The following is a 13,962-nucleotide window of genomic DNA, read 5'->3' on the forward strand; positions in this document are numbered from 1 at the left end:
TTAAATATGCTGACATGAGGAGTCTTTACTCAGCATTTCAATAGTCTTGGAAAGCCTAATGTAGCAATTCATGAGAAAGGGCAAAAGTACTGAGGCAGATCCAGGGGGGTCAGAGTTAAAAGAGATATATGAAATACTTACTGTTGGCTGTGAATCTCTCCCATTTACTAAAAAGTACTCTCTAGTTTGAATGGTAAACAAGCTAAATGCTGGAAGCTGTGATTACTTTTTACCTATTTTCTGTATCTTTCTGCTCGTCCTGCCTTGTAGAAGTAAAGAAGTGATAGGAAAATCTGGACTAAGCAGAAATTTCATCTTGATGGCAACCTGTTGGTCTGTTTACTTATAGGATAAACTCCTGCTCAGGATTTTAGGGTACAAGGAGAGGGAAAGTTGGTGGTAGTCTTTGATGTTTATATGTCTGGTATTGGTTTACAGGCTTCATTTGAAAGTGCCCCGTTAAGAAAGTTGGCCTAAATTTTGCTTGGTTACAAGAGGCTATAAACATCTACGTTAAAAAAAACAAAAAACAAAAAAACAACAACAAAAAAATCTACGTTATCTTCATTGTGCTTTTTTTTTTTAATTTTTATTTTTTTAAAGATTTTATTATTTATTTGAGAGAGAGTGAGAGAGAGTGAGAGCGAGAGAGATCACGACGAGCAGGAGTGAGGGGGAGAGGGAGAGTTTCCGCTGGGCAGGGAGGCCTATGCAGGGCTCCATCCCAGGACCTTGGGATCATGACCTGAGCTGAAGGCACACTTAATGGACTGAGCCACCCAGGCTCCCCTTCATTGTGTTTTAATGAGAGTAGATTGATGGATTCATTTCAGTGACTTCCTCCTTAGTGTAATGATACTTAATACCCAGATGTGGTTTGAGGCTCCCCCTCCCATTATCTCACGGGTTCCCTCCTCCCTCCTCCCCAGCCGAATTCAGTGGCAGGTAATACAAAAAGCATTTGATTTACAATTCATCTTTCTGTGGTAGAAATGGTTATTTTTCAACCAGAGCTTCACTTATAATATGTTTCTTACATAGTAACCAATAGTATTTCCTGTTTTTTTCTTAATGTATACTCAGAAATTAGTTACTGAGAATAGCTAGTTACTTTTATAAATCTTTTTCTGCAGGCTGCTTTGTACCGCCTCAGTGGTGACTGGAATCCCTTACACATTGATCCCAACTTTGCTGGTTTCGCAGGTAAAATTGCTTATGATACGTACGGATGAAATCTACTAGTTTGAGTAAGATTTAAAAAACAGTCCTCTCCTAATACATTTATGCCAAGGATAAGGAAGGGCAGGAAATCGTGTTCAGAAGATGGTGTGCTTGGAGTTGATAATTGAGATTGTGGAGGACGTAAGCTCCACGTAAGGTGCAGGGCTTAGGACCGATCAGATCCAGTGAGTGGATGTGTGAGTGATCCTGACGGCCAGGGGCGTTGGAGGAGAGAGAAGGAACTGAAAAGTGAGGGAAGGATTGTCTGCATACACGGATGTTGAAATCAGTATGGGTGATTTCATGGTTTCAGCCACAGCTAAACAGAAAAATTCTTTCTGTTCTCACATCTTTAGCATTCCTTTCTTATTTCTTCTGTTTATTTCATAGTTTTTTTCCCCACATGTATTATTTTACAAACTATTTTTCATGTTTCTTAAAGTAGATGCTATAATTCATCCATGTGCTCTTTGAAATCCCGAATTAATTATTCTTGGCTTTTAAACAGGAAATGTGCCTATGTGCCTATATCTAACCAAATTCTCTTTGTTTTTTTTTTTTTTTTTTAGGTTTTGACAAGCCCATATTACATGGATTGTGTACATTTGGATTTTCTGCCAGGCATGTTTTACAGAAATTTGCAGATAACGATGTATCGAGATTCAAAGCAATTAAGGTATATTATTACATAATTTGAACATTAGTTCCTCTTTTTATTTTTAGAGAAGAAAAGGAGTTTTAGTGACTTCATTTAATCTAGGCACTGTACTGAAGCACATATTTCATGGACATGGCAATCAGCATGTGTTCCTTTTAGCTATAAATACCTCTGACAGTGTACCATGAAGGGTATCATATGCAATTATTTTATTTATTTATTTATTTATTTATTTATTTATTTATTTATTTATTTATTTGTTGGAGTTCGATTTGCCAACATATAGCATATCACCCAGTGCTCATCCTCTCAAGTGCCCCCCTCAGTGCCCATCACCCAGTCACCCCTTCCCCCCCACCCACCTCCCCTCCCATTACTCCTTGTTTGTTTCCCAGAGTTAGGGGTGTCTCATGTTCTGTCAACCTCTGATATTTTCACTCATTTTCTCTCCTTTCCCCTTTATTCCCTTTCACTATTTTTTATATTCCCCAAATGAATGAGACCATATAATGTTTGTCCTTCTCCGATTTACTTACTTCAATATTCCATCCCTTTCTATCTTTTGGAACAGCTTTAGTAGAATAGATATTGTTTCTTCTTTAAACGTTTGATAGAATTCCCCTGGGAAGCCACCTGGCCCTGGACTTTTGTGTCTTGGGAGGTTTTTGATGACTGCTTCAGTTTCCTCCCTGGTTATCGACCTATTCAGGTTTTCTGTTTCTTGCTGTTTCAGTTTTGGTAGTTTGTGGTTTTCCAGAAATGCATCCATTTCTTCTAGATTGCCTAATTTATTGGCATATAGCTGCTCATAATATGTTTTTAAAATCGTTTGTATTTCCTCGGTATTGGTGGTGATCTCTCCTTTTTCATTCGTGATTTTATTGAGTCTTTTTTGTTTTTAATAAGGCTGGCTAATGGTTTATCTATCTTATTAATTCTTTCAAAGAACCAGCTCCTGGTTTTGTTGATCTGTTCCACAGTTCTGATCTATTTCATTGAGTTCTGCTCAAATCTTTATTAACTCTCTTCTTCTGCTGCTGGGTATAGGTTTTATTTGCTGTTCTTTTTCCAGTTACTTCAGGTGCAAGGTTAGCTTTTGTATTTGAATTTTTTCCAGGTTTTTGAGGGATGCTTGTATTGTGATGTATTTCCCTCTCAGGACTGCTTTTGCTGTATCCCAAAGATTTTGAACAGTTGTATCTTCATTCTTATTAGTTTCCATGAATCTTTTAAATTCTTCTCTAATTTCCTGGTTGTCTCTTTCATCTTTTAGCAGGATGGTCTTTAACCTCCATGTTTGAATTTCTTCCAAATTTCTTTTTGTGATTTAGTTCTAGTTTCAAACCGTTACAGTCTGAAAATATGCAGGGGACAATCCCAATCTTTTGGCATCGGTTGAGACCTGATTTGTGACCCAGTATGTGGTCTATTCTGGAGAAAGTTCCATGTGCAATTGAGAACAATGTGTATTCAGTTGCGTTTGGATATGAAATTCTCTAAATATCTGTGAAATCCATCTGGTCCAGTGTATCATTTAAAGCTCTTGTTTCGGGCAGCCCCAGTGGCCCCGCGGTTAGTGCCGTCTTCAGCCCATGGTGTGATCCTGGAGTCCCGGGATCGAGTCCCACATCGGGCTCCCTGCATGGAGCCTGCTTCTCCCCCTGCCTGTGTCTCTGCCTCTCTCTCTCTCTCTCTCTCTCTCTCTCTCTCTCTGTGTTTGTCATGAGTGAATGAGTAAAATCTTTAAAAAAAATCTCTTGTTTCTTTGGAGATGTTGTGCTTAGAAGATCTGTCAATTACAGAAAGTGCTGTGTTGAAGTCTCCCAGTATTAGTGTATTATTATCTAAGTATGTCTTAACTTTGGTTATTAATTGATTGATATACTTGGCAGCTCCCACATTAGGAGCATAAATATTCATGATTATTAGGTCCTCTTGTGGATAGATCCTTTAAGTATGATATAGTGTCCCTCTTCATCTATTACTAGAGTCTTTGGGATGAACTTTCATTTATCTGATATGAGGATTGCTACCCCTGCTTTCTTTTGAAGACTATTTGAATGATAAATGGTTCTCCACCCTTTCATTTTCAGGCTGGAGGTGTCCTGAGGTCTAAAATGAGTCTCTTGTAGACAGCAAATAGATGGGTCTTGCTTTTTTTTATCAAGTCTGAAACCCTGCACCTTTTGATGGGATCATTAAGCCTATTCACGTTCAGAGTTACTATTGAAAGATGTGAATTAGGTGTCATCGTAGTACCTATTCAGTTCCTGTTTTTGTGGATTGTTTCTTTGGACTTCCTCTTTCTTTTACAGAGTCCCCCTTAATATTTCTTGCAGAGCTGGTTTGGTGGTCATATATTCTTTCAGTTTCTGCCTATCTTGGAAGCTCTTTATCTCTCCTTCTATTCTGAGTGAGAACCTTGCTGGATAGAGTATTCTTGACTGCAGGTTCTTCTCATTTAGGACCCTGACTATATCCTGCCAGCCCTTTCTGGCCTGCCAGGTCTCTGTGGAGAGGTCTGCTGTTAACCTAATACTTCTCCCCATATAAGTTAAGGATATCTTGTCTCTTGCTGCTTTAAGGATCTTCTCTTTATCTTTAGAATTTGCAAATTTCACTATTAAATGTCGGGGTGTTGAATGGTTTTTATTGATTTTAGGAAGGGATCTTTCTATTTCCTGGATCTGAATGCCTGTTTCCCTCCCCAAATTAGGGAAGTTCTCAGCTATGATTTGTTCAAATATACTTTCTGGCCCTCTGTCCCTTTCGGCGCCCTCTGAAACCCTAATTAAACGTAGATTTTTTCCTTCTGAGGCTGTCATTTATTTCCCTTAACCTTTCCTTATGATCTTTTAATTGTTTTTCTCTTTTTTCCTCAGCTTCCTTCCTTGCCATCAACTTGTCTTCTGTGTCACTCACTCGTTCTTCTACCTCATTAACCCTCGTTGTGAGGACCTCCAGTTTGGATTGCATCTCATTTAATTCATTTTTAATTTGAGCCTGATTAGATCTAAATTCTGCAGTCATGAAGTCTCTTGAATCCTTTTTTTTTTTTTTAATTTATTTTTTATTGGTGTTCAATTTACTAACATACAGAATAACCCCCAGTGCCCGTCACCCATTCACTCCCACCCCCCGCCCTCCTCCCCTTCTACCACCCCTAGTTCGTTTCCCAGAGTTAGCAGTCTTTACGTTCTGTCTCCCTTTCTGATATTTCCCACATATTTCTTCCCCCTTCCCTTATATTCCCTTTCACTATTATTTATATTCCCCAAATGAATGAGAACATATAATGTTTGTCCTTCTCCGACTGGCTTACTTCACTCAGCATAATACCCTCCAGTTCCATCCACGTTGAAGCAAATGGTGGGTATTTGTCATTTCTAATAGCTGAGTAATATTCCATTGTATACATAAACCACATCTTCTTTATCCATTCATCTTTCGTTGGACACCGAGGCTCCTTCCACAGTTTGGCTATCGTGGCCATTGCTGCTATAAACATCGGGGTGCAGGTGTCCCGGTGTTTCACTGCATCTGTATCTTTGGGGTAAATCCCCAGCAGTGCAATTGCTGGGTCGTAGGGCAGGTATATTTTTAACTGTTTGAGGAACCTCCACACAGTTTTCCAGAGTGGCTGCACCAGTTCACATTCCCACCAACAGTGCAAGAGGGTTCCCTTTTCTCCACATCCTCTCCAACATTTGTTGTTTCCTGCCTTGTTAATTTTCCCCATTCTCACTGGTGTGAGGTGGTATCTCATTGTGGTTTTGATTTGTATTTCCCTGATGGCAAGTGATGCAGAGCATTTTCTCATGTGCATGTTGGCCATGTCTATGTCTTCCTCTGTGAGATTTCTCTTCATGTCTTTTGCCCATTTCATGATTGGATTGTTTGTTTCTTTGGTGTTGAGTTTAATAAGTTCTTTATAGATCTTGGAAACTAGCCCTTTATCTGATATGTCATTTGCAAATATCTTCTCCCATTCTGTAGGTTGTCTTTGAGTTTTGTTGACTGTATCCTTTGCTGTGCAAAAGCTTCTTATCTTGATGAAGTCCCAATAGTTCATTTAGGCTTTTGTTTCTTTTGCCTTCGTGGATGTATCTTGCAAGAAGTTACTATGGCCGAGTTCAAAAACGGTGTTGCCTGTGTTCTTCTCTAGGATTTTGATGGAATCTTGTCTCACATTTAGATCTTTCATCCATTTTGAGTTTATCTTTGTGTATGGTGAAAGAGAGTGGTCTAGTTTCATTCTTCTGCATGTGGATATCCAATTTTCCCAGCACCATTTATTGAAGAGACTGTCTTTCTTCCAATGGATAGTCTTTCCTCCTTTATCGAATATTAGTTGCCCATAAAGTTCAGGGTCCACTTCTGGATTCTCTATTCTGTTCCACTGATCTATGTGTCTGTTTTTGTGCCAGTACCACACTGTCTTGATGACCACAGCTTTGTAGTACAACCTGAAATCTGGCATTGTGATGCCCCCAGCTATGGTTTTCTTTTCTAAAATTCCCCTGGCTATTCGGGGTCTTTTCTGATTCCACACAAATCTTAAAATAATTTGTTCTAACTCTCTGAAGAAAGTCCATGGTATTTTGATAGGGATTGCATTAAACGTGTATATTGCCCTGGGTAACATTGACATTTTCACAATATTAATTCTGCCAATCCATGAGCATGGAATATTTTTCCATCTCTTTGTGTCTTCCTCAATTTCTTTCAGAAGTGTTCTATAGTTTTTAGGGTATAGATCCTTTACCTCTTTGGTTAGGTTTCTTCCTAGGTATCTTATGCTTTTGGGTGCAATTGTAAATGGGATTGACTCCTTAATTTCTCTTTCTTCAGTCTCATTGTTAGTGTATAGAAATGCCACTGACTTCTGGGCATTGATTTTGTATCCTGCCACGCTACCGAATTGCTGTATGAGTTCTAGCAATCTTGGGGTGGAGACTTTTGGGTTTTCTATGTAGAGTATCATGTCATCGGCGAAGAGGGAGAGTTTGACTTCTTCTTTGCCAATTTGAATGCCTTTAATGTCTTTTTGTTGTCTGATTGCTGAGGCTAGGACTTCCAGTACTATGTTGAACAGCAGTGGTGAGAGTGGACATCCCTGTCTTGTTCCTGATCTTAGGGGAAAGGCTCCCAGTGCTTCCCCATTGAGAATGATATTTGCTGTGGGCTTTTCATAGATGGCTTTTAAGATGTCGAGGAATGTTCCCTCTATCCCTACACTCTGAAGAGTTTTGATCAGGAATGGATGCTGTATTTTGTCAAATGCTTTCTCTGCATCCAATGAGAGGATCATATGGTTCTTGGTTTTTCTCTTGCTGATATGATGAATCACATTGATTGTTTTACGGGTGTTGAACCAGCCTTGTGTCCCAGGGATAAATCCTACTTGGTCATGGTGAATAATTTTTTTAATGTACTGTTGGATCCTATTGGCCAGTATCTTGTTGAGAATTTTTGCATCCATGTTCATCAGGGATATTGGTCTGTAATTCTCCTTTTTGGTGGGGTCTTTGTCTGGTTTTGGAATTAAGGTGATGCTGGCCTCATAGAACAAATTTGGAAGTACTCCATCTCTTTCTATCTTTCCAAACAGCTTTAGGAGAATAGGTATGGTTTCTTCTTTAAACGTTTGATAAAATTCCCCTGGGAAGCCATCTGGCCCTGAACTTTTGTGTCTTGGGAGGTTTTTGGTGACTGCTTCAGTTTCCTCCCTGGTTATTGGCCTGTTCAGGTTTTCTATTTCTTCCTGTTCCAGTTTTGGTAGTTTGTGGCTTTCCAGGAATGCGTCCATTTCTTCTAGATTGCCTAATTTATTGGCGTATAGCTGTTCATAATGTGTTTTTAAAATCGTTTGTATTTCCTTGGTGTTGGTAGTGATCTCTCCTTTCTCATTCATGATTTTCTTAATTTGATTCTTCTCTCTCTTCTTTTTAATAAGGCTGGCTAATGGTTTATCTATCTTATTAATTCTTTCAAAGAACCAACTCCTGGTTCTGTTGATCTGTTCCACAGTTCTTCTGGTCTCGATTTCGTTGAGTTCTGCTCGAATCTTTATTAACTCCCTTCTTCTCTTGGGTGTAGGATCTATTTGCTGTTTTTTCTCTAGCTCCTTTATGTGTAAGGTTAGCTTTTGTATTTGAGTTCTTTCCAGTTTTTGAATGGATGCTTGTATTGCAATGTATTTCCCCCTTAGGACTGCTTTTGCTGCATCCCAAAGATTTTGAACGGTTGTATCTTCATTCTCATTAGTTTCCATGAATCTTTTTAATTCTTCCTTAATTTCCTGGTTGACCCTTTTATCTTTTAGCAGGATGGTCCTTAACCTCCACGTGTTTGAGGTCCTTCCAAACTTCTTGTTGTGATTTAGTTCTAATTTCAAGGCATTATAGTCTGAGAATATGCAGGGGACGATCCCAATCTTTTGGTATCGGTTCAGACCCGATTTGTGACCCAATATGTGGTCTCTTCTGGAGAAGGTTCCATGTGCGCTTGAGAAGAATGTGTATTCAGTTGAGTTTGGATGTAAAGTTCTGTAGATATCTGTGAAATCCATCTGGTCCAGTGTATCATTTAAAGCTCTCGTTTCTTTGGAGATGTTGTGCTTAGAAGACCTATCGAGTATAGAAAGAGCTAGATTGAAGTCACCAAGTATAAGTGTATTATTATCTAAGTATTTCTTCACTTTGGTTAATAATTGATTGATATATTTGGCAGCTCCCACATTCGGGGCATATATATTGAGGATTGTTAAGTCCTCTTGTTGAATAGATCCTTGAAGTATGATATAGTGTCCCTCTTCATCTCTCACTACAGTCTTTGGGGTAAATTTTAGTTTATCTGATATAAGGATGGCTACCCCTGCTTTCTTTTGAGGACCATTCGAATGGTAAATGGTTCTCCAACCTTTTATTTTCAGGCTGTAGGTGTCCTTCTGTCTAAAATGAGTCTCTTGTAGACAGCAAATAGATGGGTCCTGCTTTTTTATCCAGTCTGAAACCCTGCGCCTTTTGATGGGGTCATTAAGCCCGTTCACATTCAGAGGTACTATTGAGAGATATGAGTTTAGTGTCATCATGATATCTATTCAGTCCTTGTTTTTGTGGACTGTTCCACTGAACTTCTTCTTAAAGGGGAATTTTAAGAGTCCCCCTTAAAATTTCTTGCAGAGCTGGTTTGGAGGTCACATATTCTTTTAGTTGCTGCCTGTCTTGGAAGCTCTTTATCTCTCCTTCCATTTTGAATGAGAGCCTTGCTGGATAAAGTATTCTTGGTTGCATGTTCTTCTCATTTAGGACCCTGAATATATCCTGCCAGCCCTTTCTGGCCTGCCAGGTCTCTGTGGAGAGGTCTGCTGTTACCCTAATACTCCTCCCCATAAAAGTCAGGGATTTCTTGTCTCTTGCTGCTTTAAGGATCTTCTCTTTATCTTTGGAATTTGCAAGCTTCACTATTAAATGTCGAGGTGTTGAACGGTTTTTATTGATTTTAGGGGGGGATCTCTCTATTTCCTGGATCTGAATGCCTGTGTCCCTTCCCAGGTTAGGAAAGTTTTCAGCTAGAATTTGTTCAAATACATATTCTGGCCCTCTGTCCCTTTCGGCGCCCTCGGGAACCCCAATTAAACGTAGGTTTTTCTTTCTCAGGCTGTCGTTTATTTCCCTTAATCTATCCTCATGGTCTTTTAATTGTTTGTCTCTTTTTTCCTCAGTTTCCCTCTTTGCTATCAACTTGTCTTCTATGTCACTCACTCGTTCTTCCACCTCGTTAACCCTCGTCGTTAGGACTTCTAGTTTGGATTGCATCTCATTCAATTGATTTTTAATTTCTGCCTGATCAGCTCTAAATTCTGCAGTCATGAAGTCTCTTGAGTCCTTTATACTTTTTTCTAGAGCCACCAGTAGCTGTATAATAGTGCTTCTGAATTGGCTTTCTGACATCGAATTGTAATCTGAATTCTGTAACTCTGGGAGAGAGTACTATTTTTGATTCTTTCTTTTGTGGTAAGTTCTTCTTTCTAGTCATTTTGCTCAGTGCAGAATGACTAGAAGCAAGTTGTACTGCAAAAAGGAAGGAAAAAAAAAAGGAAAAAACAAAAACAAAAAACCAAGAACAAAAAACAAAAACAAAATAAGGAGGGGTATCCTTTGGTTCTATATACTGTAAATCCCTTGACTTCCCCTGTAGCTCTCCAGTGCTGCTTGGTCAAGAACTTGCTCTTCCCTAGTCCTTCCAGCTGGCCTTCTGGGGGAGGGGCCTGCGGTGCTGATTCTCATGTGTGTGTACCTGGGGGAGCCGCCCAGCCCCCTGCCAGGTGCATGGCTCAGTGGGAGCTGTTTATTCTGTGAGGCCTCTGTTCCCTGGTGGCCCGACCCTCCCAGGCACAGGGTGACACCAGAAGAGTAACCACAGTGGCGGTGGCCAGCTCTCCAGCCCTGGAGTCAGCTCCCCCAGTAACTACCGCAGTCTCCCAGTCTGCATTGGCCTGGATGCTCCGGGGGGGGCAGGGGGCACTGACCTGCACAGCTTGCAGGCGCCCGTTGGCAGGAGCGTCCTTGCTGTCCTATGCTCTCCCAGCCTCTGCCTGTCCCTGGGGGAGTGCAGGATCCTGGGCTGTGTCCCCCGGCACCCTGGGATCCTGGCCATGCGCCGCTGGAATCCACTCCTGGGGCTGCGCAGCCCCCTCTGCGCGGAGCTGCCGCCTGAGCTGCTCCCAAGGCCCCGCCGGGTGGATGCTCCAGCCCTTTACTGTACTCCGCCCAGGGTATGTGGCACACTCTCCCCCTGGTGCACCTCCTCTGTTAGTGACCCTATCGACCTGGGGCTCCATTGCCCCTCCTGGGATCCTGCCCGAGTTCCCTGTGAGCGCCTTTCCATCTGGGAAGATTGTTAAAGTTCCTGCTTCTCTGGGGCTGGGCTTTCCTGTCCTGGAGGCTCTTGCCACCCGGCCTTAGCCTGGCTCCTCGTGGGGGCCCCTCCACCTCTGGATTCTTCTTTATTTATTTATTTTCCCTCTTCCTACCTTGTTAGAAGTATGAACTCTTCTCTCTGTAGCGTTCCAGCTGTTCTGTCTTTAAATCTCAGACCGAATTTGTAGGTTTTCAGGATGATTTGTAAGTTATCTAGGTAAGTTGGCGGGGACAGGTGACTTGGGGACCCTACTCTTCCGCCATCTTGCCCCACCCCCCGCACTATAATTTCAACAGATTAGATTGTTTTATAATATTAGGAGCAGATGTGTGTTAGTATATACACATTAATAGAAAGTTCAGATTTACCTTAAAATTTTTTTTTTCGGGACATCTTGGTGGCTCAGCGGTTAAGTGTCTGCCTTGTGCTCAGGGCCTGATCCCGGAGTCCTGGGATTGAATCCCAACATCGGGCTCCCTGCATGAAGCCTGCTGCTCTCTCTGCCTATGTCTCTGCCTCTCTATCTCTTGGTGTCACTCATGAATAAATAAAAAAACATCTTTAGAAAAAAATTTTTTTCATTGTTTTGTAATTTGCCCTACCTTAATTAAATAGCTAAGTGACTGCATTTCAACTCTTAGAAACTACACCTAAATTAGCATGACAGCTGCATGTTGATTTTAGTTTTTGTACTTTTAAATTGGTTTTGTGCTTTCATCCATTGCAAATTAAAAAACCCCCTTATCTCTGCACATAGTATCTTTGCAGAGGTGTACATCAGAAGATAGACACTGAAAATAAAGTTTGAGACTGTGTCAAATAGCTCCAAGTGCTTTTATCAATTTGGGCTCCATGCAGCGGTGAAAATGCATTTTCTGATGTTTTGCCTTAAATAGCACTGATTATTTTCATGCTTTTCGTTTTGTTAGAACTACTTTTATTATTATGTAATAGTATGTACATAGAGCAAATACAGTTGGTATAGAAAATGATGAAATAAAAAGTGGAATTATTTTATCCCGCATGCCATCCAGATTTTATTTCCCACACATACTTATTTATCATTTTCAACTGCATCCTTTGAGTTGTTCTAGGGGCTCGCTGTCTCACTGTCCTTCATATGAGGATGCATGCTTCTGTTTCTTGACTTGTCAAGATTAAAGACTCTTTATTGACTCTGTTTTGAAATATAAATTAGCTTATACTGACTATATCCATTGTCTGATTGTATCTTACTATTTTTGTTCATGAATGTAAATGTATTTATACCTCTTTTCTTCCTTTTATATTCTCTGATGTCCACCTGAATTTCTTTCCCCACAAGTAGCAAGGTTGCATTTTAAAACATTTTTAACACTCATACTCATTTCTTTTTAAAGGTTCGTTTTGCAAAACCAGTATATCCGGGACAGACTCTTCAAACTGAGATGTGGAAGGAAGGAAATAGAATCCATTTCCAAACCAAGGTATGAGTAATATGGTTAGAAGTTCCTTGTTTTGTTACCACCTCACCACAGCCTATAACCATGGTCCATCTTAGAGTGTTCTTTTGGTTAGTGCTATGGGTATGATGGAAAACCTAGAAGGTTTTTGGTTTTTTTAAGACTTAATTTATTAAGAGAGAGCAAGCGAGAGAGCACAGGAGCAAGGGGAGGGGCAGCGAGAGAAAGAGAATCCTGAAGCAGACTCTGTGCTGAGCACAGAGCTCTACGTGGGATGGGGCTTAATGCCAAGACCCTAAGATCATGGCCTGAGCTGAATCAAGAGTTAGCTGCTTAACCAACTAAGCTGCCCAGGTGCCCTTAGCAAGTTTTTTTTTTTTTTAATCATTGGTACCTTTTAATTGAAAATAAGATGGCTATGTACCTTTTATTTTGTTTTAGTTTTTACTAAATTGGTGCCTGGCTCTGTAGGAGTGGCACAGCTGTTTTGAAAACCCAGCCAACCATAACTTTTTGGCTCAACAATCAATCTAATTATTGTCAAAATATAATCTTCAGACTATTAAAGGCATAGCTCTCACACAGATATAAAATGAAAATATGACAACTCTGTTTAATTGCTTAATGAGGGAGCTGGCAAGATGATAAATCTGGTTCAAAAGAAAATTAGAGCGACAGTGTTTATATGGTCCAGCAGGTGCTGCTCTCCATGAATTTTGCTGAATTAGAGGCAGAACTAGTTAATGTTCTATAGCCATACCCTTTATGGTTCCTTTTTCTACTGGATAGAAATCACGTGCATCTTGATCACACTAAAATCCAGAAATTAACACCTTATGTCACAAAGTTTGGGCCTAATTAAAAAGTAAGTGACAGGATAAAAAAATAAGTATGTCTCCTTAAAGAGTTATGTCATCATTGGGTGGGCTGTTAGCAGCGTTCCAGTAAAATACTCAAAGGATGTGCCATTATCCCTTTACTTATAAGACTTTTAAAGATAGTTTTTGTTAACCTGGTTGACCAGGCTGGTACTTCTTTGGCCCAATCATTTTGTACTACTCAGATGGTTTGTGCTGAGCAGTGTAGACATCACCATGAATAATAATAGTAGCTATTTGATACCTCTGAACAGGCTATACCATCATCTCTATATTCAATAGAAGAAAATCTAGATTCAGTTCTCTATCATCATCTCTAAATTCAGTAGAAAAAAATCAGCAAATACTTGCTCATGGTCACACGGTAAGGAATCAATCTGGGGTGTGAACCCAGGTCTTCCTGGCTTAAAGCCTCAATCCCAGAGCCCTCGCTCTTCTTACTGTATCATAGTTTCTTTTATAAATAAATAACTTTGCAAAACTCTTCTTTATGTGGTACTCCTCACTAATTCCTGCAGCTTGCAGGGTCACTTTCCTGCTTCATTTGTATATACTCTTTATTTCCCATTGCCTCCTGCCCTTTATTTAAAAAAAATTGTCGTTTACTTATTTGAAAGCGAGACAGAGGGAGAGAGAGCACAGAGGGGAAGGGAGAAGGAGAAGCAGACTCCCCGCTGAGGAGGGAGCCCAATGTGGGGCTCAATGTCAGGACCCTGGGATCATAACCTGAGCTAAAGGCAGATGCTCAACCGACTGAGCCAGCCAGGCAGGCTCCCATGGCCTCTTCTCTTTTCAGCTTCCTTTAACTGCTCCCTTGCCCTTAGAGGCAATCCTTTAT

General features: G+C 40.4%; 2 protein-coding genes across 7 annotated transcripts in view; one reads left to right on the forward strand and one right to left on the reverse strand.

The window, feature by feature from the left end:
* The window catches only part of LOC144321961 (uncharacterized), a 143,777-nt gene that overhangs the window by 86,927 nt on the left and 42,888 nt on the right, over window positions 1-13,962 (reverse strand). The window lies entirely within an intron of this gene.
* The window catches only part of HSD17B4 (hydroxysteroid 17-beta dehydrogenase 4), a 98,181-nt gene that overhangs the window by 60,748 nt on the left and 23,471 nt on the right, over window positions 1-13,962 (forward strand). For all 4 annotated transcript variants that reach the window (XM_077911317.1, XM_077911318.1, XM_077911319.1 and 1 more), the window contains exons 18-20: window positions 1,134-1,203; window positions 1,791-1,897; window positions 12,184-12,270. In XM_077911317.1, coding sequence (XP_077767443.1) covers window positions 1,134-1,203; window positions 1,791-1,897; window positions 12,184-12,270 — 264 coding nt within the window. The remainder of the gene's footprint in view (window positions 1-1,133; window positions 1,204-1,790; window positions 1,898-12,183; window positions 12,271-13,962) is intronic.

Source organism: Canis aureus, chromosome 10 (genome assembly GCF_053574225.1).
Source record: "Canis aureus isolate CA01 chromosome 10, VMU_Caureus_v.1.0, whole genome shotgun sequence".
Lineage (NCBI taxonomy): Eukaryota > Metazoa > Chordata > Mammalia > Carnivora > Canidae > Canis > Canis aureus.